Raw genomic sequence first — 23,537 nt, 5'->3', positions numbered from 1 at the left:
TTTAAATTTGATGTTTCCAAAGTATTCAAACAAATATTTTGTTTCATTAAACTCATCAGATTGTATGAGATTTTTGTCTAGGTTTATTAACCATTTACAAAACTAACTTTTGTTAAAGGTTTTGCTAGAGAATTTACTAATTCAGTATACTAACTCCTGTGTTTATGGATTTTTTGGTGTTATTTGTTTGTTGTTAAGGGTCTTGATAAGTAGTCTAGGCCAGCCCCCAACTCATGCTCCTCCTACCTCAGCCGCTCTAGTGCTGGGAGTACAGATGTACACTCCCACATCTGACTCTGGTCTGTTTATAAAAAGAGAGATCAGAAGAAACTAGGATGTCATGAACTGTGATCCAGAGGGAAAAATAATTCTTCTAAGAATTAGAAAATAGGAAGAGGTAAGGGAGGCTTAAAATAAAACAACAATTTAACCCATTTATGATAAGTTTTATAGCTCATATAAACCAAAGTATAAAAATGTAAGGCACAGCGAATAACTGTAAACATCACCCACCAGCCAGTGCCAAACAAACAGCGAAAAGGTCAACACAGGAAGCTCAGGCTGCCTGGTGCCACCCTCTTGCTGTGATCACAGGCCTGAGCATACCTCTGAGACTGAGATGCTACCCCTTCAGGAGAGATGGCCCCAGTCAGCTGAAGACCACCCACCTTCACCTCAAGTGTCTGCAGTGGTAGCACCATCTCAAAGTTAACAAGTCAAGAGCAAGAGGTCGTCGGCCAGCATGTTTTTGCAGCTATCAACTGAGACAGAGTTTTAGTAAACTGTAACTAATAGTGACATTAATTACACAATGGAAAGATAAATTCCTAAGGGCAGAGTCACACGTTTGCACCCATGAAGGTACTATCATGTCCTACCTCAGAGGACGACTCCATACTTGCCTTACAAATAAATGTCAATCCAACTGAAACTTTTATTTGGTTAAAAATCCACCTTTGAGTTGAATTTGCTGAAGTCCACTGGCAGGTCTCTACAGTGTTCACCTATCCATGTGTTAACTGTATACCCATTTAAGATGGAAAGGGTCCTGCTACTTAGAAGGCTGGTTTATAACCATTTGTTTCTAAAACCTCTTAGAGATATGAGAAGGCTTTTAAATGATGAGGATTTCTAAAACACTGCCCACATTTTTCTTTACATTTGGCTATAAATCAGTTATACAGAAATAAGGTTCTGAACACATATTCAGGAATATTTCTTGAAAATAACTTCATATTATATAACTTTGTAAAGGAATAACCTAGTCAGGAGAGGAATGGCCAAACCTGGTTCACATCAGCCGTCCAACTTCAAAACGGTGGACAAAGTAAACTAAACTGTTCTCAATTCCTCGCCTCCCGTTAGTTCCTCTGCCTGTGATACATAAAGGGCTGAATAACTGTGACATGACCAAGATGCCATGTGGATAATCTCTAGGTATCAACACGTGACTTCAACTATGGAGCCATTCAGTAACTACTGTTAATTTGTGATCAGAGCGAATCAGCTCAATAACTACTGAAAAACACAAGGATGGCTTACAGTGAAAATGAAAACCCAATCTTTTCCATATAATATTCCCAACAAAAGGAAATCCACAGTGCTTCCATCTTGCTCCTTTTATTATACATTCTGAACCCTCCTTGTGTAAACTCTAGGGGTACTTTATACTGAGGCTGTTAGGATTATTATTGATAAATCAATACTTAACTTTAAAAAAAAAAAAAAAACAAATATCCCCAAACCAAAAATCTTAATGAATTATTTAACTCTCTTCTTAATGTAGAATGCCTTCAGTTTTTGTTGTTGTTTTAAGATCAGGTGTGTCACATGTGGCTGGGCTGGAGCTCACTATGCTGACCCAGTTGGCCGCAAATTCACATAGAACTGCTGCCTCTGCATCCCTAGTGCTTAGATTAAAGGCGTGTATTACCGTACTTAGCTAAATGTCCTTAGGTTTTATAAAAGATCGTCTTAGAGTCAAAGCACTGGGCTCACGATAGAGTACTTGGCTAGTGAGTGTGTATGAAAGGAACCCTGGGTTTGCTCCTCAGCATGGAGGGTGGGGTGGGAAAGGAGGGTCACTAACTCAAAAACATCCCAACTTCAGACCTGACTGTAATAGATACAGCATAAGAATGAAGAAAGATTTTCCCTTAATAATTTAAAATATAAATAGTTGTTTTAAGTCCCACTAAAAACATAAAAAATGTTCCTGATTGGAGAAGTTTAGGGTTTAACACTTTATATACAGTCATTTCATTCTATGGTGGGACAGAGACTGGATGTTGTTTGTTTTCCTTAACTGCTTCACAGTCTTCCTCCATTTCAAAATTAATATTCACAAATGAGCTGGACGCCACTGTCTCTGGCTGGTCTGTCTGTACAGTGGGATCAGTCTGCAGCTTGTTCTGTTGGTATTGTCTTTCTGCTTCTTCTGACATCCTGTTTTCCTCCTCCTCCTCCTCCTCCTAAAAATGGGAGATACAGTTGTTAAAATCATATATCCAAAAGGAACAAATATTCAATAGCATCCTTTTTTTCCCCAAAAAACTATAGTGACATGTCTAATGCAGACATACTTCTGGGGTAGGGATGTAGCTCAGTGGTAAAGTGCATGTAAGAATCCAGGGTTAATTCCCAGCACCACACACACACACACACACACACACACACACACACACACGCACACACGCAGACAAAAGAGAGAGAACCATTACCACCAAACTAACCCTGTCCCTTTCCCCTGTTCTCAAAGTAAAGTAGTTGTATTAAAAGGTAGATGGCCCAGAACTACTTAGCTTAAGTGAGACCTAAATTGAGTTAGCATAATAAAGTATCAAACTAGCTACTAAACTACTTTAACTATAAGGTATCATCCTCGTGAGTTAACAGGTTGGTTTGTTCATTAAATGGTATTGCATGGTTGTTTTCCCCTTAGCACCTGACCAATGTATAGATAATCCCGGTCCTCCCCTCAAGAACTTGCAATCTAGTAGGGAAGTGAAGACACAGGAAGAGAGAGAGCGGTGAGCAGAAAGAAGCACGGCAGCCACTACAGAGTGATCTCTAGTTCACAGCTCAGGTGGCATCTGTATTTTGACCCTGAGATATAAACAGTCAATACAGAGTGAGTTTCCTCTCCGGAGACTCACCCTGAGATCAGGCAGGAGACCTCAGAAGCTATTGGTCTCATGAGACTAGGAGGCTCTCATCAAGGCTTGCACTGTCTTCTTGGTTTGTTTTGTTTTGGTTTTAAAAAAACCAACAGGTTTGAAGCCACACAACAAAATAAAGGTGATCTTTCTAGGCCTACCTCTAGGTGCAGCACTCCAAGGACAGAGCTTCTTGCCATTTAGCTAACACACTCCCTGTGTTCATGCCTGTATTCAGCTTTACCTGAGCTAGTACTCTTGATTCACTTAGAGAGTAGCAAACTCTGGCTTACTGTATGCTTGTCAGTACACACCAGGTGCTGTTGTGAGCATTTTCACACTAAACCAAGAGTAGATGGACTGACTTCTCATGGCAGGTGCTGTTGTGAGCATTTTCCACACTAATCCAAGAGTAGATGGGCTGACTTCTGACAGGGAGCTGAGGCTCATGGAAGTCAGTAACTACCTCCCTACTTACACAGGCTGGGAGTTGTTTCTTCATTTTGAAAGTGACAATACCAAAAGATACATAAAGATCAAATATACATGAGGAGCTCACTCGTGAGCACTGGCAGACAACCTTACAACATTTACCTTAGGAAATCTGAATTTTGAAGACTCACAAAGCATGTTAATTTGATAAACTAAATAAGCTGTCTTCAGTGGGAGAGCTTCTGTGTGGCATGTAAGGTCCTGTGCTTGATGTCTAACACTGCAACAAGTGAAGGAGCCGGCTTCCGGGCCACTAGACATCCATATGGCCACGAAGCTCAACAAGTCTCCAAGGCATCAACAAAGTGAAAAGGGGAGACACACCTCCTTCTTCATCCGGTAATACTCATCAATGGCATACTGGTATTTTGGGGTGCTGATGCCCAAAACTGACGCAATCTTCTCTCCAAGAAAGTCACACACTAAAGATACAAAAGTTAAAAGATAGATAACACCATAATTTCTTGAGCATCTTATGTGATACTAAGAATACAAGAGTTACTGTTTTATCCTTAAACCCAGTATCACCCTGCCTTCTCACTTCTGTCCTGGACACTCAGTTTGTTCATGTCTCTGTCTCTCTGTGTGTTTTGAGAACAGTGTCTCACTCTGTAGCACGGAGTTCAGAGTATTTCATCAGCAACCTGGCACCAGCCTCCACAGTGCTGGGGTTCCATGTGTGCCGCTATGGCTGGCACATTTAGAACACTTCTCATTAGTTACTGCAATTATCAGGTGTGGGTCTAGTCCTTAGGGCAACACACTGTATTAAATAATCTCTGGGAAGAGGGCTAGTCTTGACCCCATGACTTCGTCTACTGGTGGACTGTGCCCTTGAGCTCTGCACCAGAACAAAACCAGTTCTTTTGTCATGTAATCTGTCTCGCCCAAATCAGCACCTGCTGCAGAAGGCTCTGGCAGGCAACGAGAGGCCAGGCTCGGTGACATACACTGCCAGTGCAGATCTGGGCAAAGCCTGTGCCCTTCCGTCACACTAGACTGGCTCACACACAATACAGGCTCAGGAAATGTTGACTCAAATACTAGCCATGATTTGCTCTAATTAAAAAAACAGTGACAGCGTCATCAACTAAGTCATTGGAAGTATTAAATTTTGTTCTTTAAACATTAACCTAACTATATAAATTGATAATTCATTTCCTTCAAATATCAGTTCCATTTCTATTTAAGAAGTGAAATATTGCTGGGACATAGCAATGGAAGAGTTTTTGCCTGGGATGTACAGGACCGGTTCAGTCCTCATCAACATGATAAAAGTTACATGGAAAAAAAAGCATGTTTCCCTGTAACTACATAACAGAATCGAATGGTAAGATGCTGCTATGCAAGGAAGAAATAGTAATACAAAGTAAAGTATGAATGGTTTCTAATAAGGCTTTAGAATAGGCAGTGAGCCATAATGACATTTTCAGCCATAGGAAACCAAATGTAACAGAACAGGTGGTGACAGCTCTAAAACATGACAATCGTGCCTGCATTAATGGTGCCATTTTCCAGGGACTTTTTATTACCACACTAACAGGGCAGCACAGTGTATTCTATGGAGGTCAGAGGACAACTGGTGAGGAGTAAGTTCTTCCCTGAGGGATTCCAGGAATCAGATGTGGTTGTCAATTTGATGGCAAGCAACCTTTACATACCCGAGCAAGCAGACTCACTGGCCCTAGTTTGTTTCCTTCTAAAACACAACTGTAAACTGAAGACCATTTGTACAAGCTAGAGTAATAGCTTTCCAATGCTAGCTGGCTACCTCTAGAGGACAAAGCAGTTCCCTATTTTGTTTCTGTTTCAGTGGGAACATCTCATTTGAGAAAGCTCCTGTGTGCAGAACATATTAAAGCAGTCATATAATATTCAGTTCAAAGGGCAGTACCTGAGAGGGTTGATGTGGCAGCCCGCAGCATGTAAAACCATAAATAGGGGCCCCAGGTAAGTTTTGTCTGCAACAAGAAGTCAGATTAGCAACATTCATCTGATAGTATCTTTAAACCAGAGTGAACTAGCTAAATAATTAGTAGGCATACAAGGTATCCATAGGTAGCCCTGCAGAATCCAGTCAAATAAAAACCCAAGTATATCCAAATTCCACAAAGATACTTCATGTTTTCCATATGATTACCACCACTTTTACCCATGGAAGGACTAAAACCCTTTAGCACTGGAATGGCACTGTAACTTAGGCTGGACTGCCTACAGCCTTTCTCCTCTCTTGCTTTTTTGTCTTCATTCTTTATAACATCCAGGAGAATGCACAAAGGGCGGGCCTTGCAGATACAGCTAGCAAATGTTACAGCAGAAAAATTCTGGTACAGAAATGAAGGAAAATGGGGGGGGGTATCAAGTGAGCATTCAATGGTAAAACGTAAGCGATGCTGGAAGGATGGGCTTTGTTATATATGTATGTATGTTTGTTTGAAGACAGGGTCTCACTCTGAAGCTTTGGCTGTCCAGGAACTCACTATATAGATGAGGCTGCCCTCAAACTCACAGAGATCCACCACCTCTGCCTCCTGAGGGCTAGGATTAAAAGCCTGCAACAACATACTCAAAAGGTATATTCACTAAAGACCCCAGACTATTTTTTTCCTGTTTTGTTATTGTTGTTTGGTTGGTTTTTGAAATAGGGTCTCTGTATGAGGCCCTGGATATTCTGGAACTTACTATGAAGACCAGGTTGGTCTTGAACTTATAGAGATCCCACTACCTTTGTGTCCTGAGTGTTGGGATTAAAGATATGTACCACCACCATGCTAGACACAATTTCTATAACATAATGTGAAGTTTCTATAAAATGTTTTGGGTTGTGTGAATGTAAGGAACTACTTAGAAAAAAAACCTAGGCATAAAAACCCAAGTGTGTGGTGTGTACTCGTAATTCTAGCCCGGGGAAGGCAGACAGGTGCCTCTCTGGGGCCTGCTGGCCAGACAGCCTACCTCAATGGCAAGCTCTAGATTCTAGTGAAAAATCCTGTCAAAAATCCTTGTCAAATAAGGCAGCTCTGGAGAGCAACACCTGAGCTTTTGCCTCCACACGTGCATACATTGGTACACAAACATACATGTGAGCATGTGCACACACCAACACAAACAAAGGAAAACAGATATTCTCACTGGACAGTTCTGAAGTTGTTTCTAGAGATAGTAACAGCCACCGCTGAATCAAGGACTGTCCACTCTGCCCCAGCTGAGACAGATAGCACCTGTCCTCACTCCACAGAAGGCACGTATCCAGCCTGTGACTTGGACACAGATGTCCGTAGGCCAAAATCACAGGTGGCTCAAGTCTCCCCAGAGCCATGTCACTATCTCAGAAGTGCATATCTGGGTCTACACTGTGGCTCTTCCAGGCTGTGAGTTTACAGCTAAAACCACACATTCTTCTGTTCCTTCAAAAATGGGTCTCTGTCTTCCCTCTCAAGACCTTTGATTTTTCAAACAACTCTGGCTAATAACATGGCCGCACTCCCTAAACCAGTGGTTCTTACCCTTCCTAATGTTGCAACCCTTTAATATAGTTCCTCATGTCGTGGTGACCCTCAACCATAAAATTACTCCATTGCTACCTCATAACTGTAATTTTGCTACTGTTATTGTAAATATCTGATATGCAGGATATCTGCTGTGTGATCCCTTGGGGGTTGCAACCCACAGGTTGAGAACATCTGCCCTAAACAGACCTATAATTCAGTAAGATCTCCACTGCCTTCTCTTCAGAAGTTGGCAAACTAATTCTAAAATTCACATAGTATTTTAAGGGACCTAGAACATCCAGACAATCTTGAAAAGAGAAAAAAAATGAGCAAGCCTGTACTCACATTTTTCAGCTTCAAAATCTATACCAAACGCAGGAGAATGCACCTGTACTCCAGCGTTCAAGAAGACAAGAGGCTAGGAAGGGTACTGGCACAAGAACAGATTCATAGAACTAATGGAGGCCTTAAGTCCAGAATAAAACCATATTCAATAGTCAAAGTGTTTAACAAGGGCAGCAAGACCACTTATGGTAGTTTGAATAAGGATGGCCCCCATAGACTCATAGATTTGAATGTGTGGTCACTAGGGAATGGAACTATTTGAAAGTATTAGAAAGTATGGTCTTGTTGGAAGAAGTGTGTCATTGTGGGGTGGGCTTTGAGGTTTCAAAAGCTCAAAGAGTTTGTGGTCCCATCCTCCCCTCTTCCTACCATCGGATAAGGATATAGTTCCCAGCCAACTGTCCAGCATCATGTCTGCCTCTGTGCCAGCATGCTTCCCACTGTGATGACAATGGACTAGATTTCTGAAACTATAAGCAAGCCCTCAAATGTTTTCCTTTATAAGAGTTGCCTTGGTCCTGGTGTCTCTCCACAGCAACAGAACAGTAACTAAGACACTACTCAAAGAAAGAAATGTTTTCAAATTACACTGGGAAGTCTGGAAAATCACATGGCAAAGTGTGACATCTGACTCTTAGCCATATCATATACAAAACTAACTCAAAACAGATGTGGTTGCTGTCGTATATGAGCCCACCTGTAATCTCAGCACTCAGGAGGCTGAAGCAGGAGGATCACCTTGAATTCTGAACAAGCCTGGGCTACAGGTTGTCTCAAAACAAAACTGGTACCAAAGACCTGTATGTACAAACTATACTCACAAGGCCTCATTATGTAGCTAACCTGGCTGGAAACTCACTATGGTGCCTAGGCTAGTCTTGAACTTGGTACTTTCCACGCCCAGGCTGATACTATAAAACTTTAAAAAAAGTAAACCTAAGAATTAACTCTAGCAGAGTGTGGTGGCACACACCTCAAATCCTACCACTTAGGAGACATAGGCACTGCACATACATGGTACACAGACATAACATACAGGCAGGCAAAACAGCCACACACATGAAAGTAAAAGTTGAAAAAATGAAAAAGGACATAAAATGGTGTAGCCACAATGGAAAGTGATCAGGCAAAGTTCCTCAAATGTTTAAACGGTTAGCAAATGACCCAGCCACTCCACCCCTAGCTACATGTCCAAGACAAAAACCACGCAGTGACACAAAAGCCTGTATTCACAGTACAATATTCATATGACCCAAATAGTATAAACAACCAGTGTTCCCACTAACTGACAAAGGAATGAATGAAATGTGGTATAGTCACAAATGAAGTATTATCTGGGTGTTCTGTAATATAATAATAAAACAAAGTACTAACACATGCTATACAGAAATGAACCTTGAAAACATCAAATGAAAGAAGACAGTCAAAAAGCACACAAGGCTGTATATAACAGAGAAATCTATGTATGCACACACAGATTGTGTGCCGGGAATGAGGTAGGGCATGGATGGTAGGAAGGGGGCTAACACTTTTCAAGACAGCATAAATTGCTAAAACTGACTGTGCTCACGGCTGTGCCATGCCAACTACTACTAAATTACACTTTAAATAGGTGAATTTGTATAGCATGTAAGCTGGAGCTCAACTAAACTTTTTCAAAGAAACTGAATCCCTAAGTGGTAAGGATTCGGGCTTTCTCTGACAATGTGCCACTCTTGTTTCTGAGGAGACACTGGGTAACTTTTGAGACAATGGTTTCTCTTGGGGGGGGGGGGGGGGTGGTGAGGAGCTTTTTTTTTTTTTTTCCTTTTTTTCCTTTGAGACAGAGTCTTGTGTAGTACAGACCAGCCTCAAACTTGCTATATAGCTAAGGCTGGCCTTGAACTCCCAATCCTCCTGCCTCCACCTCTTGCCAAATCAGCTGAAAATGATTTAAAAACATGGAAACATCTTTTAAATGATTTATTTAACTTTATTTTATGGGCATTGGTGTGAAGGTGTCAGATCCTTGGAACTGGAGTTACAGGCAGTTGTAAGCTGCCATGTGGATGCTGGGAATTGAGCTCAGGAAGAGCAGACGGTGAGCTTAACCACTAAGCCATCTCTCCAGCCCTGTATACAAACATTTTTAAGAGAGCTCTAACTAATCCCTTCAGAGTACTTTAAAAGAAAAGTATTTATCCAAACAATCCTTCTACTTTATGGATTACCTCTCATGTCTGGCTACTCTGAGTACATTGTACTTTGAATATTTTCTGTACTATAGAATATGGAATTATTTTTGTTTGTTTTTTGGTTTTTTGTTTTTTGATTTTTTTAGGGGCTGGGGCAGTTCTGAGACTAGGTTTCTCTGTGTAACAGCCTTGGTTGTTCTGGAACTCAATTTGTAGAACAAACTGGCCTTAAACTCATGGAGATCCACCTATCTCTGCTTCTTAAGTGCTGGGATTAAAGGCATAAGCCATTGTGTCCGGCATAGAATTTCTTTTCTTAATAGCTAAAAATTTACTCAGCAAAACCTTATAAAAATTAACATCTTAAATTAAAATATAATTTTTAAATTCTCTAATCTGTTTCTAGGTTTTATTTATAGCCTTATAAGAGCCTTCTTAATTATAGGGCATTTTTTTGCTCATTGACTGTACCCTCATATAGTTTATACAAGCCACTGCCCCATGACATCTAAAACAGAACCTCTCAGAGGTGCCCACTGTAAACACGGAATCAATTGACTTTGTTACCTCTAAAAACACTCACTCTGTGAACTGAAAGGGACTTGGATTCAAAAACTGGGCTTACTAGAGCCTCACATAAATTCACACCGATAATGAGTTCTGCCACAAAGAAGCAGAACTGGTTCAGGCCACTGAAATGGAAATATTTCCATCCATACTGTGTAAAAAAATGATGTTTTCTACCATATCATAATGGATGGTAGTTGGCTTAAACTGCAAATGGTCCCTTCCATTCAGTGTTCAAGGAACAAACATAGGCAGGCCAAGCCATGAGCATCAAGCATACCGGGTCGACAGTGGGCAGCACGTCCTTCTTGTCCAGGCCGTCCACCTCATCCTCATCGGTGCTATACTCCTCCATAGTCTCTCCGCTGACGAAGTGGATGACCCTCCTCGGGACTTTCTTCTTTTTCCCCATGACTCCCAGTTCTACATTCTCAAATCCTCTTTCATTACTTATCTATATCAATGAAAAATTAAGAAAATGAGTTTTGAGTAAGTCTTTCATTGTATATCTAACATGTTTGATTGCTTTATTTTATTATTACTATTATTATTATTTGGTTTTTCGGGACAGAGTTTCTCTGTATAGCCCTGGCTATCCTGGAACTCACTCTGTAGACCAGGCTGGCCTCAAACTCAGAAATCCACCTGCCTCTGCCTCTGCCTCCCAAGTGCTGGGATTAAAGGCATGTGCCACTACTGCCCAGCAATTGCTTTATTTTAAAGATCAAAGAAACTAGAAAAATCCGTAAGCAATTTTAAAAAATTATACACACCTCAGGAGTCCTAAATCCAACTCCTTTTAGGGTCAAGGAGGTGCCCAAACTTGATAAATCTCTACAGGGATGAAGGGCTCCTGGGAAGATGCATGGCCCAACTAAAGGCATTTAACGTGAGAGAGACCTATTTTTTAGATTTATTTTTATGTGCAAGAGTGTTTTTCCCGAATAATATTGTATGTACACCACATGTGTACCTGGGCCCACACTGGAATCCACCCCAGGCCTGGGAGTTACAGATAGTTGTGAGCCACCATATGGGTGTGAATAACCAAATCCAGGTCCTCTCTGAAAGTAGCATGAGTTCTTAATTGCTGAGCCATCTCTCAAGCCTGGGGCATAGGGGAGAATTTTAAACATTGTGCCAAATAAAATCTAAAAAGCCTTTAGTGTTCTATACCTGAATTTTCAGATAACTTGGTCATTAGTATATATGTGGCAACAGGGTTTTTGTTGTTGTTGTTGTTCTTTTGCTTGTTTGTATGTTTTTTTTTTTAAACAAAGAGATGTGTGTTAGGGGGTACAGGGGAAGTATGCACTCATCGTGTGACACAGTCTGAGGACAATCAAAGTGTCATCTATCATTGTTTTTTTAAGATAGACTCTCTCCTTGGCCCTGAACTCTTTGAGAGGACAGACTGGCTGGCTAGCAAGCCTGGGACCTGGGACCCACCTGTCTCTGCCTTACCAGTGCCGGGTTACAAAAAAAATAATGTCCCAGGGATGGAACTTGTTGTCAACCTGTCCTAAGTCATAAAGACTAGCATAAAATTCCTGTTAATCCTGACTTTTGCCAGTTTTTAAAATCTAAAAAAACAGAAAGCCTAAAACATGATTCACAGGGTTTTTTTTTTTTTTTGGAGTACCAAAAATACATAAGTATAAAACAAAATTTTGATTAACACTTGGTATGTAATAATTTTAGTGGCATTTATTCTAATTATTATATTTCATATAAAAGATTTATGACAGCTATGATAGTACAAGCCTATAATCTCAGCATTTAGGGAGAGCCAGGAGGACCAGTGGTTCAAGGCCAGCCTCCATCACATAGTAAACTTGAGGCAAGCCTGAGCTATAAAAGATCCTATCTTAAAAATGAAACAAAAGAAGATGGGGCACTGCGGTGGCTCAACACTTGCTGCTCTTAAGAGAATCTGGGCTTGGTTCCAGTACACACAGGATAGCTCAAAACCATCTTAACTCTAGAGCCAGGCAATCTGACATTCTCATCTGGCCTCTGCAGGCAGCAAGCATACATGGAACACAGACATATATGCAGGCAACACACTCATATACATACTAAGAAAAATTAACCATTGTTTTTGACATGGTAAATCTCAAATTGTAGGCCTATCATTTTAAGCAAACCTAGTGTAAAAACCAAGTAGTAATATCTTAAATTTTACAGACAGGCTAAGAGTGGTTCTCAGCCTGTGGGTTGTGACCCCTTTGAAGGATTATATATCAGATATCCTGCATATCAGATATTTACATTATGATTAATAATAGTAGAAAAATTACAGTTACAAGACAGCAACAAAATAATTTTATGGCCACATCATTAGGAAGGGTAAGAACCACTGAGCTAGTGTTTTATAAATGAACTCTACAAGACAGCCAAGGATGAAGAACCACTTATATGGACATCATATAATGGCCGTGGATGGATTCTAATAAAACATGGCATGATGTGGATGAAGGCCTGGATCTGGCTCCTGGCCTATGGCTCGTGAATCACACTGGAAAGCAACAGGCTTATGAGAGACAGACAATTCTTTGTTTTATTTTGTTTTGTTTCAAGACAGGGTTTCTCCAGGTAGCCCTGGCTGTCCTGGAACTCACTCTGTAGAGCAGGCTGGCCTCGACCTCAGAAATCTACCTGCCTCTGCCTCCTAAGTGCTAGGATTAAAGGCATGCACCACTACTGCCCAGCCCGAGATGGACAATTCATGACACGAGAGTGCTTACAACCTGAACTTGGGAAATGGGGTGGTGGAGGGAAGTATCACCAGGCAAAATCAACCAAAAAACTAACCTGGCACAAAATTTCAACATTTCTAAATAAAGTTTATTTTCTGGATATTCCAGACATTTTATCTTTACAGACAGTAAACTTGTATAGAATATTTTGCTGGGGGTTAGGGGAAGGGAGGATCAATGGCTCAGTGGGGAAGAGCATGAGTTGTTCTTGCACATGACCCACAGCATGACCGACAACCACCATAACTCTATTTTCAGGGAATCACACTTGGTTACCAAGGACACTTATGGTACCCATACATACAAAAGGCAAAACATTCATATATATAAAATGTCTTTTAAAAAGTATTTTACTGTTAGTTATATAAATTTCATTTTCAAAAAATCCAAATACCTGAAATTTTCTAACAGCAGTAAAGTGAGACATGTAATGTCCATTCACATTTAATTATACTTTATAATCAACTAGAATGTAAATCTTGAGTCTCAGGAGCTGTGAGGTTTGTTGTTTTGTTTTGAGACAGATCTCCTCCTCTTTCCTGCCCCTCTCCTCTGTTTTAATAGGTACTGTCTTTCTTGTAGATGCCCACAATGCTCAGGTCTTCTTTTAAAATAAACACAACACCTGGAATTATTCTGTCATCTCCCTCACTCGGGATTTTAGCAATGTGGGGTAGGTACCACCACACCCTTTAGTCAGCAGCACCTCTGCCTAAGAAACAGAGGTGCTAAGTAAATGAACAGAGCTGAAACCTAAACTCTTCAGCTGTACTGAGCCTGAGACTCTGTTAAAAGTCCACTCAGAAAAGAGCCTGGATACAGTCCCATCAGATCCTAGGTGGCCTGGTAAGGCCGAGTTAACAATACAGTGGAGTCTACTGCTTCTCCTTGCCTGCACCGTGCTTCAGGTTGGCCTTCTCTCTCTCTCTCTCTCTCTCTCTCTCTCTCTCTCTCTCTCTCTCTCTCTCTCTCTCTCTCTCTCTCTCTCTCTCTCTCTCTCTCTCTCTCTCTCTCACACACACACACACACACACACACACACTTTCTTTTTTCTTTTTCTCTTTGTGAGGCAGGGTTTCATTGCATAGCCAAGGCTAGTCTACAATTCAAAATGTAGCCTGAGCTGGCCTTAAACTCAGCTTCCCAAATGCTAGGATTACAGATATAAAGTATCTACATCCCTACACCTGGATGGGGTTTCTCTGTTGTTCAACAGGGCAAGGAGGAATAGAGGAGGAATAGAAGTTGTCAGTAGCCTCTTCCTCCTCCCAGATCTCCACAGACCTCTTCCTCAAACTGGGCAAACCCCTTCAGTTCTCAGAGGTGTTTTTAGTTCAGGAATGTGAGTCGGATTAAAAAAAAAAAAACAAAAAACGGTGAATTCCAAGAGTCTCTATCTATGGTGTGAGGCTGTATTAACAAGGACACAATGTGTACACAGAAACCCTCTGTCATTTGTGTAATGGGAACTAAGGAGAAAAGGCCATGGGGTATTCCCAGGAGGTTTACCTTTTTCTCTACTGCCGTCACTGTTTAAATATTTATTTATTTTTAATCTAGACTATGAAAATTGGGGCTAGAGAAATGACTCAGCAGTTAAGAGCACTTGCTCATCTTCAAAGGACCTGAGTTCAGTTCCCATCACCCATGTCAGATGGCTCACCACTGCTGAAACTCCAGCACCAAGCATTCAACTCCTCCTGCCTGAGGGACCCAAACATACGTGGACACACACACATAAGACAGTTTTTTGAAAGGCTATGAAAGCCCTGTGGTTTAGCACTTCCTCCCCGACCCCCTATAGCAACAAGATGCCATCTTGGAATGAGCTTTAGCCCTGGAAGCTAGAGCATAATACATGGATGGCCAAGTCTATGGTGACTGGGATGGTCCTGTTAGCACTACTGATGGGAGGGCTGGGAGACCCTTATCTGGAATGTCAGCCACCATTCTTTTCCCCTAACCGCAAAGGATCTTGGGAGATTAGAGACTATATATAGAAACAAAAGGCTGATTAAATGAGAGGCTCCATGAGCTCAGCTCCCATGACGGGATGGGACAAGATAGTGGTATAACCGTTTGGGTCACTCACGCTCCTGTGAGGAACTCATCCGTATTCTGTAAGAAGGCTTGATAAAGTGATAGCCTCACCATGATGGACATGGTAAACTTGCGCTCTGGTGTGTCCCTGGTACCCATCTGGGGTAGCTAGAGGTTTGCTTGTGCCTCCCCGTGAAAAGTTAACATAACAACTAAATATTAAACCAAAGAAAGGAGCCACTCTTGAAATAAGAGGCACCTGGTCTGAGTGATTATGCTTCCTCTGCAATCAGGTCAAGCTGAAGTAGTGTGAACACAGCAAGCCAGCTGGGCAACAGGGAGAGCCTTCCTTCAGCTACCTCGTTCTCAGCACTGTAGCCCACCCAGGTGGGCCTCACTCTGCTGGTAGCCCCCCTCAAGCCTCCTAAGTGCCTCAATTCTTGACACCTTACTCCTTCTACATACGTAGAAAGGGTACGGGGATAAGATTCCACAGAGACTCATGTAGAGCAGATTTTGTTAGCACATTACAACTTAGACTTGTAAGTGATATACTCACAGTCAGATTGTAATTCAGGAACCTGTAGTTTTAGAGAAGTGTCTGGCCCACACTCAACTATTTGTTGTAAAATATGAAGCTAATGAAAAAGCATTTTCCTTACAAATGGTAGAATTCAGAGTTTTTGTGTTTATTTTTTTAATTTTTTTGGTTTTTTCAAGACAGGGTTCCTCTGTGTAGCCCTGGCTGTCCTAGAATTCACTCTGTAGACCAGGCTAGCCTCGAACTCAGAAATCCACCTGCCTCTGTCTCCCAAGTGCTGGGATTAAAGGCGTGCACCACCACTGCCCGGCTGGTTTTTTTTAGACTTATTATTATATGTAAGTACACTGTAGCTGTCTTCAGAAATACCAGAAGAGGGCGTCAGATCTCATTACAAATGGTTGTGAGCCACCATGTGGTTGCTGGGATTTGAACTCAGGACCTTCGGAAGAAAGTCAGTGCTCTTGAACCACTGAGCCAGCTCTCCAGCCTGAATTCAGAGATTTTAATAGTCAAACTTATATATACTTTTTTTTTTTTTTTTTTTTTTTTTTTTTTTTTTTTTTTTTTTTTTTTTTTTTGGTTTTTCGAGACAGGGTTTCTCTGTGTAGCTCTGACTGTCCTGGAACTCACTCTGTAGACCAGGCTAGCCTTGAACTCAGAAAACCACCTGCCTTTGCCTCCCCAAGTGCTGGGATTAAAGGCGTGCACCACCACTGCCCTGCTTACATACTCTTGACGTAAATTTTAAAGAGATTTTTTTTCCCTAAACTAGTGATGACTTAGAAAAGCCCCAGCAGCCACTTGTGGCTTATTTGTACTTACAATGTGGCCAGTCACAACTGTATTCTGGGTTTGGGGCAGTGAAGGTATGGATGGCTCAAGGTGCAGAAGGCTGAACATAGTTGTCCTATGGTCTCTTTCCTTCTCCCCACCGTGCCTCTCTCTAACACACCACACACCCAATTATAAATAAGAGAATGTAAAACACTTCATTAGTAATTTTTATTACTTATATGTTGAATTGGTTTTTTTTAAACAAAATATTAAATACATTAAAGTTAGTATCACAGGATTATTTTACTGTCTTAAGGTATCATCCTTTCCTTGTGATTTACAATTGCTGTTAGCACAATGTCTGTGTTTGGGCTGGGCAGGTCACCTCATCCGTGAACCCATCTCCAGACGTTAATATAGAAGAATATAGATAGTCTCAGCGAGGGGTTGTCCAGATCAGACTACCTTAACTGATGTGGTCAGACTCAGCCTGAGAGTGAGCAGCCGGCAGAGTTCCCTGAGTCTGGGCCCTGGGCTGAGTAGTAGTAGACGGAGCTAGCTTATAGTGCATATGCTACTCTCTAATCCCTGGTTCCTCGCCGCCGCAAGGCCGACCCCGACCTAACAGCCCTGGGTTGTCTTCCCGGGCTTTCGGCTACTCTAAGGACAGACAGCCTTTCCGGGACACGCCTGTTTTCTCTCTCTGGCAACCGGTGGCTGGAGTGTCTCCCCGGAAAGCCAGGGCACGGAGGCCGCGGCGCCTTGCCTCGGCAGCCACTCCTTGCCCGAGCAAAACGAGGACACCGAAAGTAACCCCGAAATGTCCAGCGGCTGCCCCTCTCCGCCAACCTACCTGCCGCGTCGCCTCTCCGAACGCCGCGGCGGCCGCTGCCTCGGTCTCTCCCGCAGCCGCGCATCCCGACTCACGGTCCATCGTCAGCGCCGGCCCGGGCAGCGGCGACACGGAGGTTAGTCCGAGCAACGCTCCCCACCGCCCGCACGGAGGATCCTACCGGGTCGCGCAGGCCACCGGGGTTGCAGCACCCAGTCCACCCTCCCGGCGAAGGCGCGCCTGGCTCGCAGGCGCTGGGCCGGGCGGGGCGGGGTGGGGCGGGGCGGGGCCTCCGCCGCTTCCGCGGACCCGGGGGCGTGGCCTCCGCAGGTACCGCCCTACCTGCGCCGGAGAATCACGCGGGCTGCGCAGGGCCCAGTCCCGGCCTGAGACTCACCACACAGGTTCCCAGCTGGTAAAACCAGAATTGCGTTCCTGTCGAAAGCTGAGATGGAGGCGCGGGCTCTAAAGCTCTAAAACGCACCGCTCACGTTCCGTGTTCCATTTCTCACCAAATGCCCTTGAAATAAAGGCCTGAAGGTGAACTTTACTTACAGTATGCTGGGGAATGGGGATTTTATTTATTATAGGACTGTGTGTCAGGGGACCCCCCATCCCAGACTTCATTTTTCCTAGTGTTCAACGAAACTAAAGAAATCATAGCTGCAATCATTACTACGAGACTTCTTGGTTTTCTTTTGAGATATGGTCTCATGTAGCCCAGGCTGGCATCAAAAACTCCCTAGGTAGAGGATGTGTGCTGGGATTTGAGGCAAGTGCCACAACGACGCTGAGGTATTACATGACTTCGACATTATGCTAGTTGGAGCACTTCCAGGTAAATAGCTTTTTTATTATCAAGAAGATCTTCATTAATACATAAAAAGATAAAAATAGAAAATACAGGCCAGCCTGGGGTCCACACCTATAATCACAACACTCCTGAGAAAGAGGTGGGAGGACGTGTCAAGAGGACACCTCCATACATAATAAGCCTGAGGTTACATGAGACTGTCTCAAACAATATTTGTAAAAAACAAAACAAAAACAAAAAAAAAAAACACATTATTTTTGGTCAAAGAAGTCTGATGATTAAAAGTTCCCTGTAGGGCCAGGTGGTGGTGGCGCTCGCCTTTAATCCCAGCACTTGGGAGGCAGAGGCAGGCGGATTTCTGAGTTTGAGGCCAGCCTGGTCTACAGAGTGAGTTCCAGGACAGCCAGGACAGGTCTACACGGAGAAACTCTGTCCCAAAAAAAAAAAAAAAAAAAACAAAATAAATAAATAAATAAAAATAGAAGAAAGCAAGAAAAAGAAAGAAAGAAAGAAAGAAAGGTATGACTACCCTCTGCACCCAGGAGTGGACAGCAGGAAACTGGACAAAGGGCAGGGCTTATATAGGATTTCTTAGGGGGCAGAGCTTTTCAGGGCAGAGGTTTCCAGATTGAGGATTGAGGAGATTACAAGTCCTGAGTTTGGGGACCTCAGGGATTGGTGGCTTTTTTCACGTCCCCTTTCCCTGCATCCTGCCCAGGAGTTAGGGTGGGAAGTCCTTCCTGGCTGCAGCCAGCTGTTGCTGAGACGCCATCTCTCTGAGGTGGCTGGGGGGAAGCTAGAGAGGAGGTGCTGCCATTGTGGGCAGCTCCTGTTGGACAGACAGCTCCCTCAGCTGTAGGCTGAGGCAGGAAAGGAGGTGTCGCCACCATGGACAGCTCCTCATGACAGTAGTAGGCTGAGGCAGGAAAACTGTCCTGGACAGCTCCTGTGAAGGCTGCAGGCCCGGATGCTTCTGTGCCTCCGGTCTGATAGGAGGAGCCATTTTTGATAGTTCCTGCTGGGCCACCTCACTTCTGCCATAGGCTGGAGAGGGAAGAAGGGGCTGGCTACCGCTTTGAGGGATTTTGCAGTGCTGTGCTTAGGGACTACACCCCGACCCTTTTTAAAACTTGTTTTCTCACACAGACAGCCCTAAAATAAATAAAATATTCCTATTTCCCAACATGTTAAGCAAAATTCACCTTTTGGGCTTTTAATTCACACGCCGTTTTGTGAGGAACGGGACACACAGCGTGAGTGGTGCTTTCAGGGACCGCATCTCCTCCTCAGCTTTCCACAGGCAGGTTTTGTTTTGTTTTGTTTTGTTTTCAAATGTAAAGTAGGCTGGCCTCAAACCTGTCTCTCAGCCTTAGGATTAAAAATCTGGCTCATTTGATAGGTTTAAATTGTATTTTCATGCCAGTCACAATTCAGAAATATCCCCCAACGTTATAACATGTGTAATTCAGAATGGCAACAGCAAGCCCAGGCCTTACATGATCGTTCTCCAAAGGGCACTCGTTCTTTCCCTCACTCTTGGCCGAATATTCTTGTACACTTCCTAACTTTATGGCAATCTAAAAACAATACACAAAACCTTTAAGAAAAACTAATTAAAATCCATCTTCACTAAAAAACTGCTTATAAATACAACCAAATCAACTTGCTTGAAGCAAATAAGTTATGACATGATCTAATTCTATACAATGGCATAAACGAAACAACAAAATGGTCCCAAACATCAAAACCAAGCTATGATCAACTGAAAATAGCCAATAGCACAGCTCTACACTCTATGTATTCAAATATCTCTTCCCTCTTAGTGGCACGAGGGGCAATCAGCAATCGCCATTATTAAAATGTAGGTATCGCCGGTCGGTGGTGGCACACGCCTTTAATCCCAGCACTTGGGAGCCAGAGGCAGGCAGATTTCTGAGTTCGAGGCTAGCCTGGTCTACAAAGTGAGTTCCAGGACAGCCAGGGCTATACAGAGAAACCTTGTCTCGAAAAACCAAAAATAAAATAAAATGAAATAAAATAAAATAAGAAATAAAACAAAATAAAATGTAGGTATCTATAAATGCATGCTACTTGGCAAATTAGCAGCAAACATTGTTATAATTTTCACTGCCAAGTCAGAACTTTCGTGGTTTACAAGTACCATGTTTACTGAAAATTCAAAATGTAAGCTGTATTTCGATAACCTAAATATTTTCTAAAAACAGCAATTTTTTAAAAAAAATTGTATGTGCATTGGTGTTTTGTATACACCAATGTATATCTGTGAGGGTGTCAGATCCCCTGGAATTGGAGCTACAGACAGTTGTGAGCTGCCATGTGGTACTGGGAATTGGATCCAGGTCCTCTATAAGAGCAGCCAGTGCTCTTAACCATTGAGCCATCAAATCACTCTAGCCCCAAAACAGCAGATTTTTAACAGAGGAAGTTGGAGAGCAATTCCTTATAAATCTACCATACAAAGTAAAATGTCAAAGAAATTCCAGTTGTTTGCCAAACTGTCATAGCATAACTTAAATGAAAGCAGGTAACAGAGCCACACACCAAAACATATGTCCTTTCACACTGTTGGTTAAAGAAGCAGTAATATAGAGGGAGGACTACACACGTCCTCCTACATACTTGTTCTTGAAACTTAAATTGTCGGCTGCCTTACCCATCCAGCTGGACATAAGGAGGCAAACACCAAGCCTTTCTCCATGCAGTTTAATCAGGAACCTTCATTTTTACTTCTTCTCTAGCTAGCGTCTTTTATATTCTTCTATATCTTCTTCTTACATCTTACTAGTTACATCTTATTTACTACTACTGACATCTTACTACTATTTCCTTATTCTTAATTCTATATCTTACATCTATCCTTACATCTTACTTCTTTCTTCTTACTTACTTCTATCCCTACATCTTACTTCTATATCTACATCTTCTCTCCCAATCCATCACCCGCCCTAATTCTACATACTTACTCCTATCTCTCTCCTAACCCATCACCAGCCCTAATTCTACATACTTACCCCTAATTCTATTCTCTCTCCAGCCCCCAGCCCTTGTGGGTTAAATACTTTCCCTGGTCCCAATCAGCATCGGCTACGTAGCAAAGCATAATAGGCTGTGGGAATTCATGCCAGCCTGCATCATAAACTAGAGGCACACAGCTTTTCCAACTAAGGCTTGTTTATCTCAATGCTCTCTGCTCTGGCCAGAGACCAGGTGTTCAATATATATGTATAGGGTGGCAGCTTTGGCTCCCCACATTAAATGGTACACCCAGAGCTATAAAGATAAATCTGGATCTACCCACTGTGTGAAACTAAGAAAATAAGGCTGAACAAAGAACTAGAAATCAGAACTGGAAATCAGAAATACTCATTGAACATGATGGCTTTTGCACAGCTCTGTGTATGTGTGTGTGTGTGTGTGTGTGTGTGTGTGTGCACGCACACACACACATTTAGTTGGAGCTACCTTTCAGGTTATCTTATCCCATAAGTAGAATCTTTTCTGAAGGTGGATGTTTTCATCAAATATGCTACACAAGGTTGAGGAACACATGAGCTCAGTGGTGGAGCACTTGCCTAGCACATGTCTGAGTTGATTCCCAGCCCTGCAACTGATAATGGGGATGGTGAAGCCGAAGAGAAACATGACAACACATTTTTGCTGATTTTCAGGCATAAAGAAAATTTTCAAGTAAAAGAGGTTGTTTCATTAATGGAGGCCATTGCCAGGAACTGTATTAAGGTCTATCAATGTTTCTTCCTTAGAACTACTCTGAAGTAACACTATAATTTTCAGCTTTTACAAATGAGAATGGGCACAAATGATAAGGAACAGAGCCAAGATCCAAACTTCCTTCAAAAGTCCCAGGCACAATGGCACCTATCAAAGTGCCAGCGACATAGAAGGATGAGGCAGGAGGATCTTTTGAGCCCAGGAATTCAAGATCAGACTGCCAATGTAGTAAACCTCTCTATCTCAAACATATACATATAATTATATATACAAATATATATAATTATACACAAAATTATATATATTCCAAGGGTTCTTATTGATCTTTAAAAATCATATTTGTCTTCTTGCATCAGGGCAAGCTGATACAATATTTGTTAATACAATATCTACAAATTTTATAAAATCAAGGCACATATATCAACTGATGGGACTCATTCTCCAATTTCCTATCAATTGAAGTATCAAAAATGTGCAATTTAGGCTAATGGGCTATTAGGCAACAACCGAGATTACTATGCCTTAACTAGCTAAGAACACAGTAAAGGTTGAAATCCTATTGTACAATAAAGGAACAAGCATCCTTTTCTACTTTTGAGACACGATATCACTTGATTGCTTTGGCTGTCCTGGAACTATGTAGACCAGAGTAACCTCAAATTCAGATTCACTTGTCTCTGCTGCTTCAGCGCTGGATTAAAGTCGTGCACCATTTCACCCAGCACTCAATACCTTTAAGAGCATAAAACCCAAGCAAGCACTAACTTTTAAAATATGAAAATTAGTCATTATGGTTTCTTTACTTAATGTAGAAAGTTTATCTCTGGAAAAGGTGCCATCTGGGGTACGAGAGATGGCCCAACAGTTAAGAGCACAAGCTGCTCTACCAGAGAACCTGTTCCCAATATCCATGAGCAGGGGTTCACAATTGCCTGAAATTCTAGCTCCAGGGGATCCAATGACCCCTGCCTCATTAGGCACCTGCAACTCACATACACAAACTGACCTGGCCTGCAGGTCACGTTATTCGGGGGAACGAGGAGGATCACAACCTGTGAATAAAGAATGGGCGAGAGAGACGACAGGACTCAAGGAAGCATTGCTTGTCAAGAGCCGTTTGCTTAGTGGAGCCGAGCATATTTAAAGCAAAAATCTTGGAGGGGAGGGGGAGAGGAAGAAGGGAAATGGAAGGTTACAAAATCTTCTGGGGTTGAGCTCCGGGGTGACAGATGGGGAGGGGGTGGATGACAGGTGGGGAGGGGGTGGATGACAGGTGGAGAGGGGGTGGATTTCCGTGAATGTTCTTTTCCCAGGGCCAAGCCGGATCCTTGTGATTGTCAGGCAGGATGTTAATCTCCGGGTTCTCAATTAGCTGGGGCAGGATATTTATCTCAGGGCTCTCATGGTTCCCAACATCTCCCCCTTGTCTGTGTAATAAGGTCAATTGGACCATCACAGTGAAGCGCCCTGGAAGGAGGCCTCTCAACCTCATCTTTGAGGTCTCACGATGGGAGCCTGAGCCTGGTAGAGGGCAATGCTCAAACTCTTACCCGTCACTGGGTCAACTCCCCCACTCGGGGCTGCCCTGTCTTAGGTGGTCAAGACTTAATGCCAACTCCATCTCTGACTTACCAGGTCCCTTGTTGTGGGGAGAGAGCCAGGGGGGGGGTCAGGGCTGATGGCCTTAGGCTTTTTTGAATAGAGGGGGAGATGGGATGGACCATTCCTAGCTAGACCCAAGGCAAAACCTATCTTTCCAGCATCCTTCTTGTAAGACCTGAAAGTTGAGAGGCTGGCCAA

General features: G+C 42.6%; 1 protein-coding gene across 1 annotated transcript; it reads right to left on the bottom strand.

Annotated features, from left to right (window-relative positions):
• Nucleotides 1-69: 69 nt before the first annotated feature.
• On the bottom strand, nt 70-17,478 carry Fam177a1 (family with sequence similarity 177 member A1). Its single transcript, XM_031357657.1, has 5 exons — nt 17,195-17,478; nt 10,505-10,678; nt 5,542-5,608; nt 3,972-4,069; nt 70-2,471 (listed from the first exon to the last, which is right to left on the bottom strand). The coding sequence occupies exons 1-5, from the start codon at nt 17,273-17,275 to the stop codon at nt 2,265-2,267; spliced, it is 627 nt and encodes a 208-aa protein (XP_031213517.1). The 5' UTR covers nt 17,276-17,478; the 3' UTR covers nt 70-2,264.
• Between the last annotated feature and the right edge of the window lie 6,059 nt (nt 17,479-23,537).

This window comes from Mastomys coucha, unplaced genomic scaffold (assembly GCF_008632895.1).
Source record: "Mastomys coucha isolate ucsf_1 unplaced genomic scaffold, UCSF_Mcou_1 pScaffold6, whole genome shotgun sequence".
NCBI classification, from domain to species: domain Eukaryota; kingdom Metazoa; phylum Chordata; class Mammalia; order Rodentia; family Muridae; genus Mastomys; species Mastomys coucha.
The sequence above is the reverse complement of the archived record's forward strand: the minus strand, read 5'-3'. Positions and strand labels throughout refer to the sequence as shown.

Excerpts from the sequence above, each read along its gene's own strand:
- Fam177a1 (XM_031357657.1), bottom strand. The coding sequence starts at position 17,275 with ATGGACCGTGAGTCGGGATGCGCGGCTGCGGGAGAGACCGAGGCAGCG. Across the intron at positions 5,609-10,504 it reads TGCTGCCCACTGTCGACCCG|ACAAAACTTACCTGGGGCCC; the intron begins GTATGCTTGATG and ends TTCTTGTTGCAG. Across the intron at positions 4,070-5,541 it reads TGCCACATCAACCCTCTCAG|TGTGTGACTTTCTTGGAGAG; the intron begins GTACTGCCCTTT and ends TTGTATCTTTAG.